Below are 27,192 nucleotides of genomic sequence, written 5' to 3'. Positions count from 1 at the left end.
AGTGTTCAAACCAGTGAAAACGGAGAGGGGGGCAGGAAAATGTGTGATGTGGATGTGTGGACTGGCTGTGGGGTGGGTGATCATTGTCAGCCTATTGCGATAGGTTAGTGGAAAAGTGAGTGTGGGAAGCGGAGTCCCCCATTACAGTAACATCTGAGGCATGTGTGTGTCGTGAGCGAATGTTGATTGTAAAATTAATATTAAAACAGTTTATCGGAACATTTTTTGAATGAGAATAAATCTATGAAATATCAAATGTCACTTTAGCCATCAAATCCCCCTCCAGGTCTCCTTTATCCTATTTTTCTTAACTAATTTGCAAATAGCACCTCACATATGCAACCTTCTTTCTGGCAATGGCGACCTCTTCTCTATCACTATAATCAATACCTCTCACTCACCCTTACAACATTCATGCTCTGCTTATTCCATCTGACAATGTCAAACCTCCAAATGCTCACTGGAAACTTACCTATTCCAATAAGTGGTTAACCTGGCCTGATAACTGCCTTCCACCTTACATTTCTATAGGTGGTGACAACTTTCCCTGACCTCTTGTATTGTAAGGTATGTGCACATGATAAAGGGAATCTGTCTGTAGGATCCACCCTCCTAAGCCATCTATATTGGCACGCAGGTCATAGAAAGCTGAATAAAATAACACCTTGATATCTGCGATCCAATGTCTTATTCTGGAGAAATCCATATGTAAATGAGCTGTTAAGATCTATGGGCCGGACACTGATCTGTCTGAAAATCTGCCTCCAGAGACTAATTTAAATAAAAGATGGTATTTCCAGTGTGTGACATGTAATGGCCTCTCTCTAATATATAAATGCCCTCTTCCAGGCTATGGGGAGGACGCTGCCTCCAGAGCTTATTTTACATGAAGAGGAGTTACTAGTGTGATGGTCGCTCTCCTGATCTCACTGCAGAGCTGTGTGTGATTATACCTGACACATCTGCAGGTTCCTATCAACTTCCATCTCACAGGCAGACAGTGTTACAATACAGCAGAGTTGTGAGAGCTGCAGAAAATGTATTTGTAAGAAGACAAAGTACAGTTCTACTATTGTGTTAGTTACGTGTATCACACTGGTAACTCTTTCTTTTATTAAAAATAATCTCTGGAGGCAGATTCTCATACAAATCAGTGTCCGGCCATAATTCTCAACAGCTCATTTACATATAACAAAACCTGTATATCTCTGGAATAAGAAATCGGACCACAGATTTTAAGATATTATTTAATCAGCTTCTAAAACCTACGTGTCCATATAGACAGCTTAGAAAGGTTGATCCTACTGACAGATTCCCTTTAAGTATTTTCAGCAGACATTTCTATCTCTTGGCAGGAAAAATGCTGGGTGAAAAACATTACAAAAACACTGAAAGAATTGACAAGCTGCAGATTTGGAAACTGCTTCAACTCTGCAAGGAAAATCTAAGCAGGATGTGCATTATTTCTGAAACCGTATTCCCTTTGCTGGTACAGTTAAACTGTGTTGTTGTTTTTTGTTGGAAAAATGCGGCAAAAACGCAGCTTCTGAACAAGCCCTAATTCCTACATATTATTATATAATCTGCCTAAGGCCATGTTCACACAGTGCGTTTTTTACTGCGGAACCGCAGCGGTATTGCCGCTGCGGTTCCGCAGCTGTTTTCCATGCAGGGTACATAACAATGTAACCCTATGGAAAACAGTCACTGCTGTGCACATGATCCGGAATTTCGTGTAAAAAGCCGCGCAGAATAGCTGCGGCAAAAAAGAAGGAGCATGTCAATTCTTTTTCCTGAACCGCAGCGGTTCTGCACCCATAGACCTCCATTGTGAGGTCAAAATCGCAGTAAAACCCGCAGATCAAAAATATATCTGCGGGTTTTACTGCGATTTGATGTGCAGAACCGCTGCAGCAGGAAGTGCGGGGGAGCGGGCGGAAGTGCGTGGGCGGAGTGTGGCTGCCCCCCCGTGCTCCGATGCCCTCCCCCCCAGTGCTCCGATGCCCCCCCCGTGCCCTAATCTCCCCCCCTTATACTTACCCGGCGTCCCGGTGTCCGTCCGTCCGTCTTCTCCCTGGGCGCCGCCATCTTGCAAAATGGCGGGCGCATGCGCAGTGCGCCCGCCGAATCTGCCGGCCGGCAGATTCGCTCCAAAGTGCATTTTGATCACTGAGATATAACCCATCTCAGTGATCAAAATAAAAAAAATAGTAAATGTCACCCCCCCCCCCACTTTGTCACCCCCATTGGTAGGGACAATAAAAAAATTAAGAATTTTTTTTTTTTTTCACTAAGGTTAGAATAGGGGTAGGGTTAGGGGTAGGGTTAGGGTTAGGGGTAGGGGTAGGGGTAGGGTTAGGGTTAGGGGTAGGGTTAGGGGTAGGGTTAGGGGTAGGGTTAGGGTATTTTCAGCCATTTTAGCCCTAAAAAGCTTCCCAGGAAACACACAGTCTCTGCATAGAAAACTGCATAAAAAAAGGATCAAAAAACGCCTCAAAAAACGCATCAAAAACGCATCAAAAAAGGACCAAAAAAAGGACCTGCGTTTTCTGCCAAGAGCTGCAGTTTTTAAAAAAACTGTCCTGAAAAAAAAAGGATGGAAATCCTGAACGTGTGAACATACCCTAAGTCATCCAAAATAAAAAGTTACTGCAGCATGGAATGAAAAAGGTTTTTGCCTTTATTTGGATACATATTTGAAAATCCATGGCATACAAATATAAAAGCTAGTGCGTTTCGGACACCACACTGTTTTTATTCATAGCTGTTGGTCATGCAAACATACATGTAATATATTGTGCTCCCAATCGATTAAATCTTTCAAGTGTTAATCACAATAATTAAAAAGGAATGTTTAAAAGAATAGAAATAGACAGTGAGCGTTTAGTTATATCAACAAGATACAAAATAATCATATCGACAAAACACAATGGTATATATTCTTAAATATATTGTTAAACACAAGGATCAAGATTTTAATGCAGGATGATTCTAATAGATATTTGAGAGAAAATACAATATTATACCACACTGTGAGAACGCAGGAGGTGGAGGGGAGAACAAATACTGATGAAACAACCAGTCACACACCCGCAATTCATGGAGTGGGGCGCAAGTCTTACCCGTGTGCATTTATAATACTAGGTAGCCACCCACTCCATGTATTGTAAGTGTGTCAATGGTTTTTTCATCAGTACTTTGCATCTTTGTTGTCTCTACCTTTTTCTTTGGGACATGGTATTGGCAAGTACGGCTGCTTTTTAGGGGGGCTACTGAGCTATTATGTTGTGACAGGTTTGTCTAGTTCACAGAGAATTGAGAGATACTATAAAAGCAGATCTCTACTTTGTTTTTGGTTGTTTTTTAATAGTTCTTGGATACAAAGTAACAAAGAGGTGGCACAGAAGAAGCTGAACACTAGTATTCCACTAAGAGAAGAACTAGAACGCCTGAAAACAGATCTGTCTGATGAACTTCAACTTTCTAATGTCCGGTAAATATCTACATAGGAAATAGATCACATTTCAAAAGTACAGGTCTATGCAACATGATATGCAGAATTTGTATGGCAATTTAGAAACCGTAACATTCACGCATTTTTCTTTGTACAGAAATAACATTTTAACCCCTTCTCAACATTGGACATACTGGTATGTCTAATTTTCCAAGCTGTTCTCGTAAATGGACATACAAGTATGTCAAGGTGATCCTGTCGGCACAGGACCTGAAATGATTCAGTATTACCTGAATTTTAAACATTTATCTCTCTGGGATTTAGGGTCCAGTGGGCGGTCCTGTCAGTCACACAGCTGTCTATGTATGCTCACAAAGAAAGCTGTCCGTCACTGATAGGACCGCCCACTGGACACAAAATCCAGAGAGAGTAGAGGGTTAAATGTTTAAAATGCAGGTTATGCTGAATCATTTCTTACAAAATTATAAATGAGTCTAATCTGCTACCCCTGCTCTCTAACATGGTGACTGTTTTTCCCCTTTAATTGACAGCCAGCATCATCGCTGACGCAAAATTTTCAAGCCAGTTTGAAGCAGCTCTGTCAAAATGGGCAGAGAGAAGGGGGTGAAACGCCAGCCAATTAACTTCAGCAAAAGTGCTAAATTTTTGCACACCAGAAATTATACTCCAATCTCTGACTAAAGTAACATTTCCGGGGAGGCGCATGATGGCACACACCACTGAGATGATGCGCCAAATTCATTACGTTTTTAATGAATTTAGCGCTTCATACTTCAGCTGGTCCTTCATTAATGCTGGCATGTGATATATAGAGGGCTTCCATTTACTGGTAACACAAAAGCTCTGGAAATTTGATGTGCCTTGCCCCTGAAAAATTCAGTGACCTCTACAATCCCAAATCCAAATGACCTTATTACTTAACAATTTATTGGGTCCATGTCTCCAGAAGTTGAGCACAATGTATTGGGCACTAAGTGGCATATTTGTAATTTTCACTTTTCAACATCAACTGCAGTTTATTTCTGGAAAACGTCTACAAAATAACCACCCTCAAGTCACCCTATTGTGGAAATTGCTCCCAACTTGGAATTCATAGCCCCTACACATATGTCCCGGAACACAGCGAAATACTTCCGGGACATAGTGCGCCGGCGCATGCGCACTAATGCTTTTCGGCTTTGCCCGCATTTGTGCAAAGCATACTGCGCGTGCGCAAGGCAAGATTGCATTGCGCACACGTGTACTACGGAGGAAACCTCATCAAATGCAAGACAATATTGCGGCCACCGGGAAAGGAAGGGGTGCATGAAAGAACAGAAAACACCGCCCATCGGACCGTTAACAGAGCCCGCCAAATTCAGAATCCCTTTAAAGGGGTAGTAGTAAATAAAACCAAACATGGCTTCTTTCCTTCAACACCCATGTTTGTTATGTTGCTATTTGTTGTTTTCATTTAAATCATTCTATGGATGTTTATGATACTTTTTCTTGAAAAAAAAACCATAATATGTTTTCGTAATCATATACAATGTTTTCCTACTCCAGACAGGGATGTAGAGTAGAAATTGCCCTCCAGCCCTGGGTCCCTAAGGGAACTCAAAAGACATATGTCACTTAAAGGGAATCTAGCAGCAGGATTGCACCCCTTCATACTATTTAAATATGCATGTAGCTCTTTAATAGCCAAGTCCAGAAATACCTTTACATGGGTAGTCCGGTCCTCTGTTACTGAGAAATCAGCATTTGAATTGATCTGGAAATGAGGCTGAAGAGCTTTTTGTAGATCTGAAGCCTCTGTCACTCCGGCTCTATTCCCTGCCTCCTTGCTGTGTCCTCGGGCAAGAGAACAGTCAGTCAAGCAGGAAAAAGGGAGACAAAAGCGCATTTAGGGTCTTATCCTCAGATTTAGTGCAGTTTTTAACAGGGAGCTGCTCACCTGATATTATAAAGCAAGAGCATGTGCGTATCGGCTGCTGCAGATCCACAGGCCGCCCACGCGACCTTCTCTACAATAATACAGATTCGAATGTAATGAAAAACTCTAGTGGTTTATTCAACGCGTTTCGAGGTCTGTCTGACCTCTTCATCAGGAAAATACCACATGATATGTCTTTGTGGTATTTTTTTCATCACATCCGAATCTGTATTATTGTGACAGTGCGGATTTAATCCACAAACTATCCTGCACAACGTCTCGAAGCAGGAAAAAGCGGCACTTGTCTGGGAATAGAGCTGGGGTGACAGAGGCTTCAGATCTATAAATAGCTCTTCAGCCTCATTTACAAAGTACAATGCTGATTTCTCAATAATGGAGGAACAGACCGGCCATGTAAAGGTATTACTGGACTTGTTGTTGAAGGAACTACATGCACATATAAATAGTTTGGGGGGTGAAATCCTACTGACAGATTCCCTTTAAACAGCAGTGTTGTAAATGACACATGGTAGGTGGGTGACATTGTTACATGTTTTCCAGTGGAATTAGAAGCTTCAAATTCTGTTCAAGTAAAAAAGAAAAAATAGGGAATGTGTCAGACTTTGCTTAGTGACCAGTAGGGTACGTTGCTTTCCCCAGCTTAAGTTTTCAGTATTGAGGATGATTGATGTCTTACGAATCCACTGAAAGAGCAAAGGCCGTCTTGCATCTACTATATAATTGTCTAAGGGTCACTTCCGTCTGTCTGTCTGTCCTTCTGTCACGGATATTCATTGGTCGCGGCCTCTGTCTGTCATGGAAATTAAAGTCGCTGATTGGTCGCGGCAAAACAGCCACAACCAATCAGCGACGGGCACAATCCGGAAGAAAATGGCCGCTCCTTCCTCCCCGCAGTCATTGCCCGGCACCCGCATATTCCCCTCCTGTCAGCGCTCACACAGGGTTAATGGCAGCGTTGACCACGGTGTAACGCACTCGGTTAACGCTGCTATTAACCCTGTGTGACCAACTTTTTACTATTCATGCTGCATGCTGTACTACGTGGGCTGCGTCGGTAACCGCTTCGATCCGGGGGCTCCAGAAGGTGAGTATATAACTATTTTTTATTTTAATTCTTTTTTTTTAACAGGGATATGGTGCCCACATTGCTATATACTACGTGGGCTGTGCAATATACTACATGGGCTGGGCAATATACTACATGGACTGTGCAATATACTACGTGGGCTGGGCAATATACTACTTGGACTGTGCAATATACTATGTGGGCTGTGCAATATACTACGTGGGCTGTGCAATATACTACTTGGACTGTGCAATATACTATGTGGGCTGTGCAATATACTACGTGGGCTGAGCAATGTACTACGTGGGCTGTGCAATATACTATGTGGGCTGCGCAATGTACTGCGTGGGCTGCGCAATATACTACGTGGGCTGCGCAATGTACTACGTGGGCTGCGCAATATACAACGTGGGCTGCGCAATATACAACATGGGCTGAGCAATGTACAACGTGGGCTGCGCAATATACAGCGTTGGCTGGGCAATATACTACGTGGGCTGCGCAATATACTACGTGGGCTGCGCAATATACAGCGTGGGCTGGGCAATATACTACGTGGGCTGCGCAATATACTACGTGGGCTGGGCAATATACTACGTGGGCTGCGTAATATGCTACGTGGGCTGCGTAATATACAACATGGGCTGCGCAATATACAACGTGAGCTGCGCAATATACTACGTGGGCTGCGCAATATACTACGTGGGCTGGGCAAGATACTACATGGGCTGCGCAATATACAACGTGGGCTGCGCAATATGCAACGTGGGCTGCGCAATGTACTACGTGGGCTGCGCAATGTACTACGTGGGCTGCGCAATATACTACGTGGGCTGCGCAATATACATGTACTGCGTGGGCTGCGCAATGTACTGCGTGGGCTGTGCTATACACTACACATACATATTCTAGAATACCCGATGCGTTAGAATCGGGCCACCATCTAGTTACTAATAGTGATGAGTGAGAGTGCTCGGATACAGTGTTAACCGAGCATGCTCGGGGGGTTATCCGAGTATCTCGGGCGTGCCTAACTAATATGTTCAAGTCCCCGTGGCTGCATGATTCGCGGCTGTTAGCCAGCCGGGTTTGCCTGTTTGTTAGGCAATCCCACATGTGTTGCAGCTGTCTAACAGCCACGAATCATGCAGCTGTGGGGACTAGAACATGTTATTCAGTCACTTGCGAGATACTTGGATAACACCAGAGCATGCTGGGATAACGCGATATCCGAGCACGTTCGCTCATCACTAACTACCAACAATGTGTCCCCCTTGATGTGTCTCTGAGGTCAAAGGTATGAAAACATTGCAAAGCTATACATTCTACCATTTCAGGATATTTTAAGTTATCGAGTCTCCTTTTTTTGAATAACTATAAACAAAAGATATTTATGTTCCATTGTTTATATAGCACCAATATACTCCACAGCGCTGTGCAGTGGTTGTCATCACACAAGGCGGTCCAAATAGTCCTCCAGATCTAAATTCCCCATATGAAACACATACTTGTACACTTAAGCCAATTTCATAGGATGCCAAAAGGACACCATTTTGAAAATCTACTATTCCCTCATTAACCAGATGGCAGAGAAGTTGGGGTATTGCACATCGCTGTGGTCAACTGCACAGTTTAGGTCGTCTTATCAAACATAATTGTGAGTCTTTGAAGATGGCAAAAGGTAAATACCTTACGTGATCTGCCTCCACATAATGATATGAATATTCTCTTTTATTCAGAATTTTTTTTATTTTACAGATAAATTATATGAGTACTGCTTAGACTGTTCCTGTAATTTTGAATATTTATAGTTTGTTTAATGGGTTTTCACAATGAATATGCCATAAGTGTCCAGTAGGCAGAGGTCCCTGTGAAAATGACATAGATGTCTGCAGTGGGAACCTCCCTACCCTTTTTTATAATCCGATTAAGAAAAATCATTAAAAAAAACACAGTGAAACATATGTATTGAATGATAAGATAGTCACTCACTACAGGTGGAAGAAAGGGGATTCCGACAGCTAAATAAGAAAGGGTTCTTTACAGTTAGAGCAGTCAGAATGTGGAACGCCCGACCACAAGAGGTAGTAATGGCAGACACTATAGCAGCTTTTAAAAAAGGGCTGGACAATTTCCTCAGTACACATAACATTGCGGATTATAGTTAAAGGGAACCTGTCACCCCGTTTTTTCAGTAGGAGATAAAAATACCGTTAAATAGGGCCTGAGCTGTGCTTTACAATAGGGTATTTTTTGTCCCCTGATTCCCTACCTATGCTGCCGAAATACTTTACAAAAGTGGCCTTTTTCGCCTGTCAATCAGGCTGGTCAGGTCGGATGGGCGTGGTCACAGCGCTGTTTCTTCCCCCAGATCTTGCTTATGTTCCCGTTGGTGGTGTAGTGCTTCTCGCATGCGCAAGTGCCGAATGCACTGCGCAGCTGTTGAAAAAGAGCGCGCTCGCCGCTATTCAGCGGTTTCTCGGTGGGCGCGGCCATCTTCCTGAGGCCGCGCGTGCGCAGATGGAGTCTCCTGCTTCCCGGGGCTTCAGGAAAATGGCCGCGGGATGCCGCGCGTGCGTAGTTTAGTGACAAAAAAAACTATTGGTGGAGAAATGTTGAACTTGATGGACCTAGGTCTTTTTTCAACCCATGTAATTATGTAACTGTCAAGAAACAAAGGGCTTAATGCATAGATGTCACATGAACAACACAGGAAATTATAATACAGATCCTGTATACAAATTACATTGCCCATTGGGCAAGGTCATAATTTATAGATTGGATGCTGCCTGTTCACTGGGAATTGCACCGATCACCAGAACACTCACTACTCTACCCAATAGAATAGAGTGGCAACGTGCATACTCTACGACTGCTCCTAACCTTTATGGGACAGCCAGAAAAAGCTGAGTACTGAGCTTGGCAGTCTCATAAATGGAGCTGTGGTCAAGCACGCACTCTGCTGCTTCATTCTGTTGGGGATAAAAGTGACCTGTTCTGGTTGGATAGGAGATAGTAGGTTAAGGGGTTGCATAAGTGAGGTGACAGGGATCATTGGAAGCTGTAAGCTTCTTTGAAGAGATGAGTTTTCACGTTTTAGCTAAAGGTTGTGAATAATGGAGAAAATCGGTCGTATTGGAGCACAGAATCCCAGAGGATGGGGCATGCTTGGGAGAAGTCTTGACGTCGATTAGTTGAGGAACATACGAGAGTGGAGGAGAGAATGAGATCTCGTGAGGACCGGAAATTACGTGTGGGATGATATTACGAGATTAGTTTTGAAGTATATAGAGGATACAAATTATGCATATGTAACAGTGCCTGGGGCGGTAGCCATGGGAGAGTATTATGATTTCTGGGCCCCAACACACTACAGAAAAATGTGGTTCCTGAGTGATTGTGTGGTGATACCTTGATGTTCAGTCCTGCCATAGTCTGCATGGCACTGGACCCCTTTATGGAAATGAGCACTGGAAACCAGACATTTGGTTAAAACAAAGTCCATTTTACTAATCAACCAACTGGCATACATAGGATGGCAGCAAAAACACTTGTTGACTTCTGCGCCAGAGAGAGGCATGTGCTTAATGGTTACTTGCAATGGCATATTACTTGTGATGAACATTGCTGAAAGTTCACAATTTAAGCAGAGGACCTTTATAGTATGTAACAACCCTGCTGGCATCACTGCATGGCCTCCCATCCCCCACCTGCATTACACTCAAACTCACTTCTCTGTGCCATGTTGTGACTTCTCTCTGCTGCCAGCTCCATGCTGTGTGCCTCATGTCTGCTGCTTGCTCTGTGCATGCTCTGTCTGTGTGCATAGGGGGGGCGGCACCGGAAACTCCTGTGTCTTATTGAGATTGTGTGCACCTTGCTAAGGTGTCCCCGGCCAATACTCATGAGGCTTCCTGTATTTAAGACTTCCCCACCCATTGGTGGGGGCCTGTGCAAATTACTCCCTCAGTCAGTTCTTAGCTGCTGAGGTGCCAGGTCCTGTCTCTGTTACTCTTATGTCTGCCACCCAGGAGGGCATTGTACCCTGGTCTGTGTCCTGTGTTTGCCATCCAGTGGGGCTTCGTACCTTGGCCTATGTCTGCCACCCAGAGGGGCGTCGTACCCTGGCTTGTGTCCAGGTCTCTGTGCCTTGTCCAGGTCGCTATGCCTTTACCTGTTCCTGACTTTGTCTTAGCCTAGTCCTGTTCCTGTGTCCGTCTATATTCCTGCCTTGGTTTCCTTTCCCTGCTGTGCGTACTCTGTGTCTTGCTTTGCTCTGCTCTCTGCGACCTTGCTTTGCTCCTTGCTCTGCATTCTGTGACCCTGCTCTGCTTCCTGTGGTTTTGCTCTGGGCTCTGCACTCTGTCTTGCTCTGCATTCTGACTTTGTTCTGCTCTCAGCTCTGTGCTCTGTGGCTTTGCTCTCAGCTCTGCTCTCTGTAGCTTTGCTCTGCATTGTGACCTTGCTCAGCACTCTGGCTTTGCTCTGCGGCTCCGCTCAGCTCTCGCTCTGTGGCTCTGCTCCTTGCTGTTCTACCTGGCTGCGCTCCTTTCGGTTCTACGTCTCTTGCTCTTGGCTCCGCCTCCTGCTCTTGGCTCCGCATCCTGCTCTTGGCTCCGCCTCCTGCATTTCAGCTCTTGGCTCCACCTCTTGGTGTGGCTCTGCCTCCTGCATTTCTGCACTTGGCTCCTGCTCTTGGCTCCGCCTTCTGTGTTTGGCTCCGCCTCCTGCTCTTGGCTCTACCTTCTGCGCTTGGCCTCCTGTGTTTCTGTGCTTGGCTCTAGCTCCTGTACTTTCGTTTTGCATCCGCTCTTGTGGTCTTTCTCTACCTATTCATAAGTCCTCCTGTCTAAACAGGTTCTTACCTGTTTTACATACCTGCCTGCAGACCGGTCCCTACCGATTCTTCCAGTGTACCAGCCTTGTCCGCCTGTCCTATCAGAGAGCCAGCTGTACCTGCCTGCCTATCAGAGAGCCAGCCTGCCTGCCAGTGTCTCTGTTGTACCCGTACCTGCATGCCAGAGAGCCAGCTGTGCCCACCTGCCAGTGTCTCTGTTGTACCCGTCCGCCTGCCTGTGTCCCAGCTGTGCCCGCCTGTCTGCCAGAGTGCCAGCCGTGCCCGCTTGCCTGTCTTTGTTCCGTTCTCTGGTGGGATCAGCAGCCATAGCCAGACACCACCCTGCAGTGGTACCTGGTAGCTTCCTGCCACACAAGTCTGACCTCACCATCAGAGGCTCCAGCGAAGACCAAGGAAGCTACTTAGTTACACCCCTTTCAAGGTAGTCTGGTCTATGGTCCAGTGGGGCCGGCCACACGCCCACGCATACCAGTCTGGGCGCGAGCATGACATATTATAACGCCGCCGGGGTTGACGTGTTTCGTCGTGGTACTGCGCTCGAACTAATCTTTCCCTGGGAATAGACATAAAGGAGATTCTCCCGATGTCTTCCTGTATGTGCCCCAAACCCGCTGACACAATCTCAGTGACTGCAGCTTTCAGGTCTGGCCATCTCTAGGACTGTTCCCACTAAGTCTTCTAAACAAGTTCCTATCTTATTTCATTGTTGGTCCCTTGACTTGCCTGTGTGAGGGGGAAACGCTGTTACCACTGAAGTGCTGTTGATGAGTCTTGTTTCCTATGCCACTATTTCCCGCACACACCCAATGATGATCCTCTTTTTCTCTAAGAGTGTCTTGTTTTGTTTCTCTCAACCTTAACTAACTTCCTTTTTCCTATCACTATCCCACAATCTCCAATCCTTCTCCCTAATAAGGGCCGGTCTCAGTTAACTGTCTCAGACCCTGCAGTCTGTTGCTGGGCAGAAATAACCTTCAACACAGTTCTATGCAAACATTATAACACTTATCTCTATCATGCATTATATTACTCAGGAAGATATTACATTTCACATGGCAATGCACAAAATTATGCAGTCAAATATTAACTCTATGTCCAGCAAACTCATTAAACATTATACATGAAACAGGCTGCCACAAGAGGTGGTGAGTTCTTTTTCAATGGAAGTCTTCAAACAGAGGCTGGACAGACATCTGTCTGATGGTTTAGTGAATAAAGCATTGAGAAGGGGGTTGGAAACGATGACCCTAGAGGTCCCTTCAAACTTTAATATCCTATGATTCCACATCACAATTCACATTACATCTTACATATTATATACCACAGTAGCATTGACGTCTTCAGGAACACGGCAGCTGGTCCACCTCCTCACAGATGGCTTTGTAGGTCAGTGTTAGTAGTTTAAACTGTATCTGTTGTGAAATTGAACGCCAATGAGGAGATTTGCAGAGCGGAGAGGCGGATGAGTAGCGAAGGGAGAAGTGGATTAATTGGGCATCAGAGTTGCGAATGGACTGGAGAGATGTGAGAGTGTCAGTTGGGAGGCCATAGAGGAGAATATTGCAGTAGTCAAGCGGGAGATGATGAGGTCATTAGTAATTTTGGCTAGGGCAGTTTCAGTGGATTGGTAGGGATGGAAGCCGGATTGTAGGTGGTCAAAGAGTACCGTAAGCTGAATGAGAGGAAATTTCAATGCGCAAGTGCTGGAGTTTATAGGTGAACACGAGTAGCGATATGGGGTAAGAGCCAGAGATTGGATGAAGGGATGGCTTCTTCAGGATAGGTATGATTATTGCTACCATATATACTGGGATACTGTAACTATAAATGATTTGTCCTTAAAGAGACAAACCTATTGTGAAAAGCTGCTGTTGTGTTTGATATACCAAAGGTTTTAGCTCTTACCCTAAACTGCGTGTGCTTTGGTTTAAAATGTTTTAGCTTTTTATTTTATTCCATGTGTTATTATGTCTTAAATTAAGCCATGGTTTATTATATTTTTATATTTTACGCTATAGGACACACAGTCATATTTACAGACCGGACTGGCATGAGTGCAGCTGGGCATGTGATGTTGGGGACAATGGATGTTCATCATCACTGGGCCAAGGTGATTTTAATTGAATGCTTTTTTGTTTACTTTTTTTCTTTATTTATTATACTTTGCTTATATAGCGCTATCATATTCGTAGCGCTTTACAGACATTATCATCACTGTCCCCATTGGTGCTAACAATCTTGATTGGCTATCGGGATGTCTTTGGAGTGTGGGAGGAACCCAGAGAAAACCCACACAAACACTGGGAGAACATACAAAGTCTTTGCAGATGTTTGTTTTTGGTGGGATTTGAGCCCAGGACCCCAGAGCTGCAAGGCTGCAGTGCTCCCCACGGTGTCTTTAATCCATATGTCTTACTGTACTGTAGTAATTAATTTATTTGCCTCCTACCGCCTTAGTGGCATAGTTTTAGTATTGTGATTACACATTTGGATGTCAAATTTTCACTTATATCAAGCAATTACCTTGATTTGATATTGTGGTGCCACCACCCCAACGCGCCTTTCGGCTGGCGTGCCTTCTTCCGGGGGAGTGGTATCACAATAGTATGCTGATCTTAAATAGTCATATTGAGCCAATGAGGGAGGGTGTCTCAAAGCCTATAGAAGAGATGTTGCTGTCGATTGATGCATGCAGCATCGACGCATGCCGGAAGTCAGCATCACCTAAGACGTCATTGGGAGAGGAGTGGCCGGAACGAATCGCTGTGCCGTCCATGTTGGATCATGTGAGCTGAGCCGCAGTCATCTCATCGCTGAAAGGAGACACCGCCAGCCATGACAAGCAACGATGCCCCAGCACACATGCGCACTAGCAACTATATAGCTGGATACAGAGGTAAGGAGCAGATTTGTATCCCACACAAATGTCCAATGCACAACCTCAGAAGAGATGTTATAGAGGAAAAATCAGCCCTGCATGTAAATGTACAATGAGGCATTTGCACAGTGTTCATTATTAAAGAAATAAAGTATTATATATCTGGTATCCCAACATTCTTCAAATATCTAGAGTTATTCAAATACAGTGTATAAACACAAGGATAATATTTGCACAATGTTGGACATAAAAATGATACAATACCATTTATCTTAAATTTCCAATTCAACAGATAGGAAGGTATCATTAACATAAAATGAAAACATATATATGCAGTTTATCATACGGCAAAAGAATATAGAAGAAAAAATGTAGAAAGGAATTTGAATGGTGTCATGATTTGTCAACAAATATGAAGTATGATCAAAGTGCAGAAGTGCATATATGTAAGAGAAACCTCAACTGGTTTAGAAGGTTATATTATGATTAGAGTTGAGCGAATTTTTCAAAATTCGGTCCCGATTATGATTGGCGGCAAATATTATTTTTGCAATATTCGGCGAACGTCGTTGAAGTCAATGGGTGTAGAAATGAACAAATATTTTCGGAACCGATCATCAAACATAAATTCGGTATAAATAGCGTACCTATATGGCAAATTCAGATTCGGCGACCGATTCCGAACATATTCTCTCAAAGCTAATTATGACTATGTGAAAAATGTACAGTGATGTATGTGCCTAAGCATTAGGTGCCAAGATATTAATGTGCATACAATAAAAATATAGGTGCATGCTTATGGTACTTGTGAATACTTTTATAAGAGCTATAATAGAATAAATTGCAAATGTCATAACAGTCTGATGTATAGATAACAGACCGTAAAGAAAAGTACATATTAAGACTTATAGGAACAAATATTACAGTTATATACTCGAGTATAAGCTGAGATTTTAAGCCCATTTTTTTAGGCTGAAAGTGCCCCTCTCTGCTTATACTCGAGTCATTGTCCCAGGGGGTCGGCGGGGGAGGTGGAGCGGCAGCTGTCACATCATACTCACCTGCTCCCGGCGCATCTCTGCATGTCCCTGCTTCTCCGGTGCCCACAGCTCTTCCTGAGTTCAGCGGTCACGTGGTACTGCTCATTAAAGTAATGAATATGGACGCGACTGCACTCCCATGGGGAGCGCATATTCATTACTTTAATGAGGGGTACCACGTGAGTGCTGAACATAGGAACAAGCTGCTGGCATCAGAGACCATGACATATTCACCTGTCCTCGTTCCACCGCTGCGTGCCGCTGTGTCTTCCGCGTCCTCTGGCTGTGACGTTCAGGTCAGAGGGCGCGATGACGTGTTTAGTGTGCGCGCCGCCCTCTACCTGAACAGTCACTGCAAAGACCCCCGGGGCCTGCTCAGGACAAGAGGTGAGTATGTCATTTTTTTTTTTTTTATCGCAGCAGGAGCATATGGGACAAATGTTGCTATGGAGCCATAATCAACCTTTCTTTCTTTTATTCAAAGGAATGAGGCAAAGCTTAATGTCTCATTGAAAACAAGCGGTTGCAAAGTACGTAATGTCCAGATCCATCTGGATTCCTTTTGAGCCATAAGCGACTTAGATTACCACCACATAGATTAGATTGGAAACAATCAATACCCTTGACGCAAAGGACTGAAGAGTCGCATGAATGATGGACTTTAAAATGTTTGGGAATTGTTTTTAGGACATACAAATTGTCTTCACCTGCAGCCGCAATAATGTCCCTCACGTGTTCACATGATCTAACCTTAAGGGCTTGTGTAGTGAACCCTGCATATATTTTGGAGCACAGACATTTGTCCTATTCAAACATGCCATGCCTCGTTATCATCACTTATAAGAATATAGTGAAGGCAAACAGAAACCAGCCTGAAGACTTGGCATGTGCACAGTTTTCATTGTGAGATTATTAAAGGGAACCTGTCAGCAGAATTGTGCTCAGTAAACTACAGACACTGTCAGGTCGGTGCCATTATACTGATTACAATGATACCATGGTTGACGAAATCTGTCTTGTGGTTGTATAATCTTTATTTTCAGTTAATGATATGCCCGTGCTCCAGGGCGGCCTGTGGGGGGTCTTCATGTGGTGCTTTGCTTACATATTCACCTGTATGGCTTATGACAGGTCACTGATCACTCAGCCCCCTATTTTACATACTGTATATGTTATGGTTAAATGCAATAGCATTTATTGGATCGCCGATTTATTATTATTTATTATGATAGCGCCATTTATTCCATGGCGCTTTACATGTGAGGAGGGGTATACATAATAAAAGCAAGTACAATAATCTTGAACAATACAAGTCACAGCTGGTACAGGAGGAGAGAGGACCCTGCCCGCGAAGGCTCGCAATCTACAAATGCTGTTGCGCAGGCGCGGCCGGCATCATTTTGGAAGAGACAAATTTTTCTTTCCTCTAGCAAAATGGTGTCGGCGGTGCCTGCGCTCTAGCATATATCTTGGAGCACAATCCTGCTGATAGGTTCCCTATAATAATATCACAGTGAAAACTGTGCACATCCCAAGTCTTATATTTTACATCTTCTGTCTATGCTGTGGGAACCAGGCTGGAAGGGGGCTGTCCAGGATTACAGAAAACATGGTTGCTTTAGGCCGCCGTCACACTTGCGAGTTTTACGGACGTATGAGTGCAGAAAATACGTCCGTAAAACTCGTCAAACAAACGGCACAATTATTCTCTATGCCCTTGCTCCTATCTGCCGTATTTTACTGATCAGTATTATATGGCTTTCTACGGCTGTAGAAAATCGCAGCATGCTGCGTTTGTCACCGTATTGCGCAAAAAAAATGCCAATGAAAGACTATGGAAGCCCCAAAAATACGGATTACACACGGACCAGCAGTGTAACTTGCGAGAAATACGCTGCAGTGTTAGAGAGAAAAGCCGGCAATTCAGTGCAGTGTACAGTAAAATCACACTGACAGCTTACATTAGAATAGGTAGAATAAATGTGTACACATAGAATAGGTATATATATATGTCATTGAGACACATATATGTATATATATTATTACTTCATACAGCGCTAGATAGCTTTAAAGCCGGTAATTCAATTACTGGCTTTTGCTTTCTCCTTCCTAAACCCGACATGATATGAGACATGGTTTACATACAGTAAACCATCTCATATCCCCATTTTTCTTTTTGCATATTCCACACTACTAATGTTAGTAGTGTGTATATGCAAAATTTGGCCGTTCTAGCTATTAAATTAAAGGGTTAAATGGTGGAAAAAATTGGCGTGGGCTCCCGCGCAATTTTCTCCGCCAGAGTAGTAAAGCCAGTGACTGAGGGCAGATATTAATAGCCTGGAGAGGGTCCATGGTTATTGGCCCCCCCCTGGCTAAAAACATCTGCCCCCAGCCACCCCAGAAAAGGCACATCTGGAAGATGCACCTATTCTGGCACTTGGCCACTCTCTTCCCATTCCCGTGTAGCGGTGGGATATGGGGTAATGAAGGGTTAATGTCACCTTGCTATTGTAAGGTGACATTAAGCCTAATTAATAATGGAGAGGCGTCAATTATGACACCTATCCATTATTAATCCAATACTAGTAAAGGGTTAAAAAAACACAAACACATTATTAAAAAGTATTTTAATGAAATAAACACAAAGGTTGTTGTAATATTTTATTCAACGCCCAATCCATTCACTGAAGACCCTCATTCTGTAACAAAAAAAATAATAAACCAACAATATCCATACCTTCCGAAGATCTGTAATGTCCAACGATGTAAATCCACCTGAAGGGGTTAAAATATTTTGCAGCCACGAGCTTTGCTAATGCAACGTTGTTCGTGGCTGCAAAACCCCGGAGAATGAAGGTAAAGTAGGTCAATGACCTATATTTACCTTCATTTGCGGTGAGGCGCCCTCTGCTGGTTGTCCCTAGATCGTGGGAACTTTCCTAGAAAGCTCCCAGGCTCGAGTTCATATGAGGACAACCAGCAGAGGGCGCCTCTGCTTTAAAGCTATCTAGCGCTGTATGAAGTAATAATATATATGCATATATGCGTCTAATGAGATATATATATATATATATATATATATATATATATATATATAATATATTTTTTAACACATGGATCCCTTGTATAGCCGTGTGTTGGTTTTGCAAGCCTGCGAGAAAAACACGCAGTACGGATGCCATACGGATTACATAAGGAGGATGCCATGCGCAAAATACGCTGACACACCCTGCCTACGGAGGAGCTACGGACCACTTTTTTGGGGACTTTTCAGCGTATTACGGCCGTAATATACGGACCGTATTGTCTTGCGCCAAGTGTGACGCCGGCCTTATTCCTAAAAAAAACACTATGGGCTGCAGCACAAGACTTAGGGCTCATACTCACCTGCGAGAAACGCGGATGAGTCTCGCATGGCAATACCCGGCGCTGCTGCCGGCACTCAGGAGCGGAGCGTGCGACTGCATGTATTCCTATGCGGCCGCACGCTCTGATCTGAGTGCCGGATATTGCTGTGTGAGACTCATCCGAGTTTCTCTCAAGTGAGTATGAGTCCTTATCCAATGAACAGGTCTGTTCTTTTTTTTTTTTAATCCTGTAAAACCTCTTTAAAAAAATCCCTCTGCTACTTTTGGTTTGTAAATTTACATAGTAACATAGTAACATAGTTAGTAAGGCCGAAAAAAGACATTTGTCCATCCAGTTCAGCCTATATTCCATCATAATAAATCCCCAGATCTACGTCCTTCTACAGAACCTAATAATTGTATGATACAATATTGTTCTGCTCCAGGAAGACATCCAGGCCTCTCTTGAACCCCTCGACTGAGTTCGCCATCACCACCTCCTCAGGCAAGCAATTCCAGATTCTCACTGCCCTAACTGTAAAGAATCCTCTTCTATGTTGGTGGAAAAACCTTCTCTCCTCCAGACGCAAAGAATGCCCCCTTGTGCCCGTCACCTTCCTTGGTATAAACAGATCCTCAGCGAGATATTTGTATTGTCCCCTTATATACTTATACATGGTTATTAGATCGCCCCTCAGTCTTCTTTTTTCTAGACTAAATAATCCTAATTTCGCTAATCTATCTGGGTATTGTAGTTCTCCCATCCCCTTTATTAATTTTGTTGCCCTCCTTTGTACTCTCTCTAGTTCCATTATATCCTTCCTGAGCACCGGTGCCCAAAACTGGACACAGTACTCCATGTGCGGTCTAACTAGGGATTTGTACAGAGGCAGTATAATGCTCTCATCATGTGTATCCAGACCTCTTTTAATGCACCCCATGATCCTGTTTGCCTTGGTAGCTGCTGCCTGGCACTGGCTGCTCCAGGTAAGTTTATCATTAACTAGGATCCCCAAGTCCTTCTCCCTGTCAGATTTACCCAGTGGTTTCCCGTTCAGTGTGTAATGGTGATATTGATTCCTTCTTCCCATGTGTATAACCTTACATTTATCATTGTTAAACCTCATCTGCCACCTTTCAGCCCAAGTTTCCAACTTATCCAGATCCATCTGTAGCAGAATACTATCTTCTCTTGTATTAACTGCTTTACATAGTTTTGTATCATCTGCAAATATCGATATTTTACTGTGTAAACCTTCTACCAGATCATTAATGAATATGTTGAAGAGAACAGGTCCCAATACTGACCCCTGCGGTACCCCACTGGTCACAGCGACCCAGTTAGAGACTATACCATTTATAACCACCCTCTGCTTTCTATCACTAAGCCAGTTACTAACCCATTTACACACATTTTCCCCCAGACCAAGCATTCTCATTTTGTGTACCAACCTCTTGTGCGGCACGGTATCAAACGCTTTGGAAAAATCGAGATATACCACGTCCAATGACTCACCGTGGTCCAGTCTATAGCTTACCTCTTCATAAAAACTGATTAGTTTGGTTTGACAGGAGCAATTTCTCATAAACCCATGCTGATATGGAGTTACACAGTTATTCTCATTGAGATAATCCAGAATAACATCCCTCAGAAACCCTTCAAATATTTTACCAACATTAGAGGTTAGACTTACTGGCCTATAATTTCCAGGTTCACTTTTAGAGCCCTTTTTGAATATTGGCACCACATTTGCTATGCGCCAGTCCTGCGGAACAGACCCCGTCGCTATAGAGTCCCTAAAAATAAGAAATAATGGTTTATCTATTACATTACTTAGTTCTCTTAGTACTCGTGGGTGACCCTTAATATAGGGTTTTCATTGTTTCTTGGGATTTCACCTAGCATTTCATTTTCCACCGTGAATACCGTGGAGAAGAAGGTGTTTAATATGTTGGCTTTTTCCTCGTCATCTACAACCATTCTTTCCTCACTATTTTTTAAGGGGCCTACATTTTCAGTTTTTATTCTTTTACTATTGATATAGTTGAAGAACAGTTTGGGATTAGTTTTACTCTCCTTAGCAATGTGCTTCTCGGTTTCCTTTTTGGCAGCTTTAATTAGTTTTTTAGATAAAGTATTTTTCTCCCTATAGTTTTTTAGAGCTTCAATGGTGCTATCCTGCCTTAGTAGTGCAAATGCTTGCTTTCTTTTTACTGTTAATTGCCTGTCTTACTTCTTTGTTTAGCCACATTGGGTTTTTCCTATTTCTAGTCCTTTTATTCCCACAAGGTATAAACTGCTTACAGTGCCTATTTAGGATGTTCTTAAGCATTTTCCATTTATTATCTGTATTCTTAATTCTGAGGATATTGTCCCAGTCTACCAGATTAAGGGCATCTCTAAGCTGGTCAAACTTTGCCTTCCTAAAGTTCATTGTTTTTGTGACTCCCTGACAAGTCCCCCTAGTGAAAGACAGGTGAAACTGTACAATATTGTGGTCGCTATTTCCTAGATGCCCGACCACCTGCAGATTTGTTATTCTGTCAGGTCTATTAGATAGTATTAGGTCTAAAAGTGCTGCTCCTCTGGTTGGATTCTGCACCAATTGTGAAAGATAATTTTTCTTGGTTATTAGCAGAAACCTGTTGCCTTTATGGGTTTCACAGGTTTCTGTTTCCCAGTTAATATCCGGGTAGTTAAAGTTCCCCATAACCAGGACCTCATTATGGGTTGCAGCTTCATCTATCTGCTTTAGAAGTAGACTTTCCATGGTTTCTGTTATATTTGGGGGTTTGTAACAGACCCCAATGAGAATTTTGTTACCATTTTTCCCTCCATGAATTTCAACCCATATGGACTCGACATCCTCATTCCCTTCGCTAATATGCTCCCTTAAAGTGGACTTTAGACAAGACTTTACATAGACAAACCCCTCCTCCTCTCCGATTTTTACGATCCTTTCTAAACAGACTGTAACCCTGTAAGTTAACTGCCCAGTCATAGATATCATCTAACCATGTCTCGGTTATTCCCACTATGTCAAAGTTACCTGTAGATATTTCTGCTTCTAGTTCTTCCATCTTGTTTGTCAGGCTTCTGGCGTTTGCGAGCATGCAGTTTAGAGGATTTTGTTTTGTTCCAATCTCCTCGCTGTGGATTGTTTTAGAAATGTTCTTACCTCCCTTCTGAGTATGTTTTCCTGGGTCTTCTTTGTTCAAGTCTAATGTTTTTCTTCCCGTCCCCTCTTCTTCTAGTTTAACGCCCTCCTGATGAGTGTAGCGAGTCTTCTGGCGAATGTGTGTTTCCCAGGTTTGTTGAGGTGTAGTCCGTCTCTGGCGAGGAGTCCATCGTACAAGTAATTCACACCGTGGTCCAGGAATCCGAATCCTTGTTGTCTGCACCATCGTCTTAGCCAGTTGTTCGCATCAAGGATCCTGATCCATCTCCTGGTGCCATGCCCGTCTACTGGAAGGATAGAAGAAAAAACTACCTGTGCATCCAGTTCCTTTACTTTCTTCCCCAACTCTTCAAAGTCCTTGCAGATTGTCGGTAGGTCTTTCCTTGCCGTGTCATTGGTGCCAACATGTATCAGAAGAAATGGGTGGACGTCCTTGGAGCTGAAGAGCTTTGGTATCCTATCGGTCACATCCTTGATCATCGCACCTGGAAGGCAGCATACTTCTCTTGCGGTTATGTTCGGTCTGCAGATGGCTGCTTCTGTGCCTCTCAGTAGTGAGTCTCCCACCACCACCACTCTTCGTTGCTTCTTGGCTGTACTTTTTGCTGTCACTTGTTGCTGTGTGCCATTTTCTTTTTTGCTTGCTTGTATTGCTTCATCCTTAGGTGTGCCATCTTCATCCTCTACAAAGATTTGATATCGGTTCTTCAGTTGTGTGGTTGGTGATTTCTCCATGGTCTTCTTGCTTCTTTTGGTCACATGCTTCCACTCATCTGCTTTTGGAGGTTCTCTGACACTTTTTTCACCTTCTGTGACCAGTAGAGATGCTTCTGTTCTGTCTAGGAAGTCTTCTAAATTTAAGAATTTAGGCAGCAAATTTATTTTTTAGATCACATTGTTAACCATTTGAATCGCAAATTGCACCCTTGGTTGGGTGTCAGATTGGGAAAATTGTGAAAATCCAAACAGAAACCAACTCAAAAGTCAAATAGATATGCACATAATAGTATTAATATATGTATTTGGCTTGTGGGTTGTTTTATGTTTGAATTGACCATATAGACTCCGCCATACATGTTTATATACTTTTTGGGTGCTCTTCATTTTTTTTTTTTATATTGTCAAACATGTAAAGCTATCCAATTAATGTTGGGGCACACCTCACTGAGGGCAATGAATCCTTGTCTGTTAATTCGTACATTTTCACAATAGGCAACAGAGAATGGCGCAGTGTAGAAGTATACGAAAATATCCTATATATCTGTATTTTATGGGGCGTGCAAGTATTGCCGAAGTCAGCAATATCAGAGGAGCTGACAGATCCTCGGGTCTTGGGATAGAAATGTTTCATAGGTTCTGACACTACTTTCTCCTCTTACTGATCTGAGAAAATGATTGCTTTGTCCAGATCTTTTGATCAGACTTGCCGCCGATGCTTTAATATACTTTCAGCTCGGCAATATGTGACTTTGCCTGACTACCTTATCAACCTCTGGGTGTTCTGATCTCATCGCTGAATAATCAGTTTAATGACTCTACCTTCCTGTGCAGGATGAAAGGAAAACTGCTCCAAATAAGACCAGGCTCACAAGTGGAGAGCGGATGCTTATGATGTGCTGCTGAAATGTTTTACTGCTTGATTTATGTGCATATTGTGGGCAGGAGCTTAGTTTTATGGCATGAAGGAGACTGGAGCAATCAGAATCCGTCTGTGCTGGGATACTTAGTAGAGATGTGTTTCTCTTCAAAGTAGATTATTCTAATTATATGCCGATGGATATTTTGCAAGAATAATGTCTGTAAGAGTAGTGTCAAACCATGCAAATTGTTTTCTTTTGTAGATCACTCGTAATTGATTCGTCATAATTCCATAATTCCTTTTCTTAGAAAATTATCAATGGATTGGGTGGGCACCCCAGCGTTCCTTTTTTCTTTTTTCAGCCGTCTTTCAAGAGCCATAATATTTTTATTTTTTCAATGACCTAGCTATATGAGAGCTTGTTTTTGTGGGAAGAGATCTAGTTTTAATTTAACATACCATGAAAAATGAAGAAAAATTGTATAGTAGAATTTGTTTGTTTTTAGGCAACTTTCATTCATATTGGTACAGACCTGCCATAAAACTGACCTGCCATTATGATTGTGCAGGTCATTACGAGTTCGTATATACCAAACATGCTTAGGTTCTTTTTAATTTAAGTGGTGAAAAAAAAATCCAAAATTTCTGAGACCCATAGTGTCTCCATTTTTTTGTGAAATGGGGCTGGTTGACGGCATATTTTTTGTGTGCCGAGCTGATGTTTTTATCGATACCAATTTGGGATGGATATAGTGTTTTGATAGACTGTTATTGCATTTTATTACAATGTTGTTGCGACAAAAAAGGAATTCTGGTGGTTTAATTTTTTTTTGTCATTATGCCGTCTACTGATTTGATTAATAATTATTTTTATATTTTGATGGATTGGGTGTTTATGAGTGCGGGTTTTACCAAATATGTGTATTGTGATTTTTTGTAATTGTTTTATTTTGAATAGGGGCAAAAGGGAGGTGATTTGAACTTTAATATTTAAAAAAAAAATGTAAATCCTTCTAAAAACCTTTTTTTTTTTTTGCTTTTTACCTAGGAGACTTGAAGCTTCGATCTTCTGACCGCTTGTGCTACACAGAGCAAGGCTGAGGCCCTGCTCTGTGTAGCAAAAATTCTCATAGCATGCCAGCAGTAACAACCGCAGGGGTCTCTCGGTTGTCATGCAAACCGATCGGTGTCCCGCTATCATGTGATGGGTGCCGATGGGAGTGGTTTGTGACGCACTTCTGGCGCGTGCATATTACATGCCGCTGTCAGAGATTGACAGTGGCATTTAACATGTTAACAGCTGCGGGTGGATTGTGATTCCACCCGTGACTGTCAGTGGCACATGTCAGCTGATCAAATCAGCTGTCATGTGCTCAGCACCGGAGCCCACATCAAAAGGAGAGATCCGACATGCACTATATATATATATATATATATATATATATATATATATATATATATATAGATATATAGATATATATAGATATATATCTCTATATATAGATATATATCTCTATATATAGATATATATCTCTATATATAGATATATATCTCTATATATAGATATATATCTCTATATATAGATATATATAGATATATATAGATATATATAGATATATATCTATATCTATATATATATATATCTATATCGTGCATGTCGTGAAGGGTTAAGTGGCTGATACTCTTTTTGGCATTGATATATTTAGATTTTTTTGTGTGTGTTTCAGTAGCTAATTTTGCTAGCTTCATTTTCTTTTTTACATTACTTATTGAGAGCTTTATGCTCCTGAAATGCTATTTCTGTATTCTCAGCCTTCAAGATTTTGAATGCCCTTTGTTTTTGTCTTATAAGGGTATGTGCACACGGTCAGTAAACGCTGCCGGTTTGGCACTGCGTACCTCCGCAGTGTCCAGATGTTACTGCATGGTGGATGGGATTTCAAGAATTCCTATGTCCACTATGCATGTAAAGATGCCTGCGGATGACCCACGGAGACAGACATGCGGCGCATCTTTCCAGACCGCGGCATGTCAATTTATTGAACATGGTGATTCCAGCTGGTTCAATGAACACATGCGGAATCACCTGCATTCAAAAGCCGACAGCTTTGGACACAGCGGACAAGAGCAATTACTGACCGTGTTCGCCTACCCTTAAACTTTGCACTGTTTTATTTATCCTTTTTATTGTTGAACATTTTATCACCATAAGGTACAAGTTTCTACTAGCACATCCTTAAATATGCCCCATTTATGTTCAGTATACCCAGTTACCATGACATGGTACAATTCTACACGATTAGGCTCTTTCCTTAATGGGGTTGTCTAGTCTAAATTGATAAGTCTGTAGTCACTCTGTGTGACTGCAGACTTTTAACAAGGGGCGTGGTATGGAGGGATTTATATGTCCCTTATCCTGGGCTCTGTCCTGGTATATATATTCCCCCATCTTGGTATATGTCCCCATTCTGCCGCTGTTCTTTAATGCATAGAAAAAAAAACCAAAACATTATACTCACCTTCCGTCCGTTCCCTCGGCATGCAGCGTCCTCTTCTGAAGCCAGCAGCTGATGTCAGAGTGCAAGCGATGGGAGCGCTTGACATCACTGTCACATGCACGCTGGAGTTTGTAGCATATTACAGTATATGCGCACAATTTTACATTCCACTGCCATAGCCCCGTCTTCTGTACTGACATCTGCCTGCTACGCATCCTGGCTATAGGTATTGGAGGCCAGAGCGCAGGAGGTGTTCACTGTCTTCACCAGGAGCCTGGACATACGGCAATAAATCAGTATGCAGCAGGTCTCATCCCCGCACTGCTGCTTCTCCTGTACGTATGTACTGCCTTGTCAATTAGTGAGAATGCTGTTCTAATCAATCTCTCCCTCACCGAATTACCCCCTTCACTATGCCCTGTGTCCTGATAGGTTTATTATCCCGTGAACGTTGGGAACCGGCACTCCAGTGCCACTTGCAGTTTCTGGATGGCTCGAGTTGGGGGTAATTTGTTGGTGTTTGGCCTTCGATGAGAACGAAATCCCGCACACCCAGCCTGAAAAAAAACATTGGACTGCAGTGATTTTATCATACATATTGTGCTTACCCGCTTGTGAATATATATATATATATATATATATATATATATATATATATATATATATATATATATATACACATATATCTATAAGGATTCATTTGGAATAAAAGAAAGGTCAGCTCATTTTTTGGGAGCATAGCTATATGATCCAGTTCACCAAAAAAGTGCTGGAGTGTCCATTACCGTGCTGCGAGTCTGTTGTCAGTGCAACGTTTCCCTCTCTGCTGCCATGGGTGCGGAGCTTGAAGATTTCCGTTGATCAATCCATTCATTTATTGCTCCATGGCTCCATTCTGACCTTCGTCTCGTGCAGATATCTGCATGGGGCTGATTTTAAAAAGGCGTCAATGACACCGATGGGGGATTATTGTGACCTCTGGAAGCTGTGATTCAGTAATAAATATGTATAATGCATATTTACATGTAATTCTATATATTACTGAAACACTCTATGATTATTCAGGTGATGCACTGGCACATGAGATGGCTATGTTTCATCAGCATCAGAACAAGATTATCTCTGAGTGGTGGTATGTCTCTGGCGCGGATGTGTGCATTATGCAGACTTGATGTCTCCCCTTCACAGCTTTTCTGTGAATTCTATATGTGACCACAACATGTGAAATCTGACGACATTGTGCCAATTCTGTACAGTGTTTGGGGCATTGCTGTTGTCTAAAACGTTTGGCTAACAAAGATGAAAAGCTTCATTTTGAAAGATGTAAACACCA

The 27,192-nt window shown here is 42.7% G+C and overlaps 1 protein-coding gene across 3 annotated transcripts in view; it reads left to right on the top strand.

The window, feature by feature from the left end:
- The window catches only part of TCAIM (T cell activation inhibitor, mitochondrial), an 80,965-nt gene that overhangs the window by 48,058 nt on the left and 5,715 nt on the right, over positions 1-27,192 (top strand). For all 3 annotated transcript variants that reach the window (XM_069730034.1, XM_069730035.1, XM_069730036.1), the window contains exons 6-8: positions 3,371-3,493; positions 8,061-8,158; positions 13,354-13,445. In XM_069730034.1, coding sequence (XP_069586135.1) covers positions 3,371-3,493; positions 8,061-8,158; positions 13,354-13,445 — 313 coding nt within the window. The remainder of the gene's footprint in view (positions 1-3,370; positions 3,494-8,060; positions 8,159-13,353; positions 13,446-27,192) is intronic.

This window comes from Ranitomeya imitator, chromosome 6 (assembly GCF_032444005.1).
Source record: "Ranitomeya imitator isolate aRanImi1 chromosome 6, aRanImi1.pri, whole genome shotgun sequence".
NCBI classification, from domain to species: domain Eukaryota; kingdom Metazoa; phylum Chordata; class Amphibia; order Anura; family Dendrobatidae; genus Ranitomeya; species Ranitomeya imitator.
The sequence above is the reverse complement of the archived record's forward strand: the minus strand, read 5'-3'. Positions and strand labels throughout refer to the sequence as shown.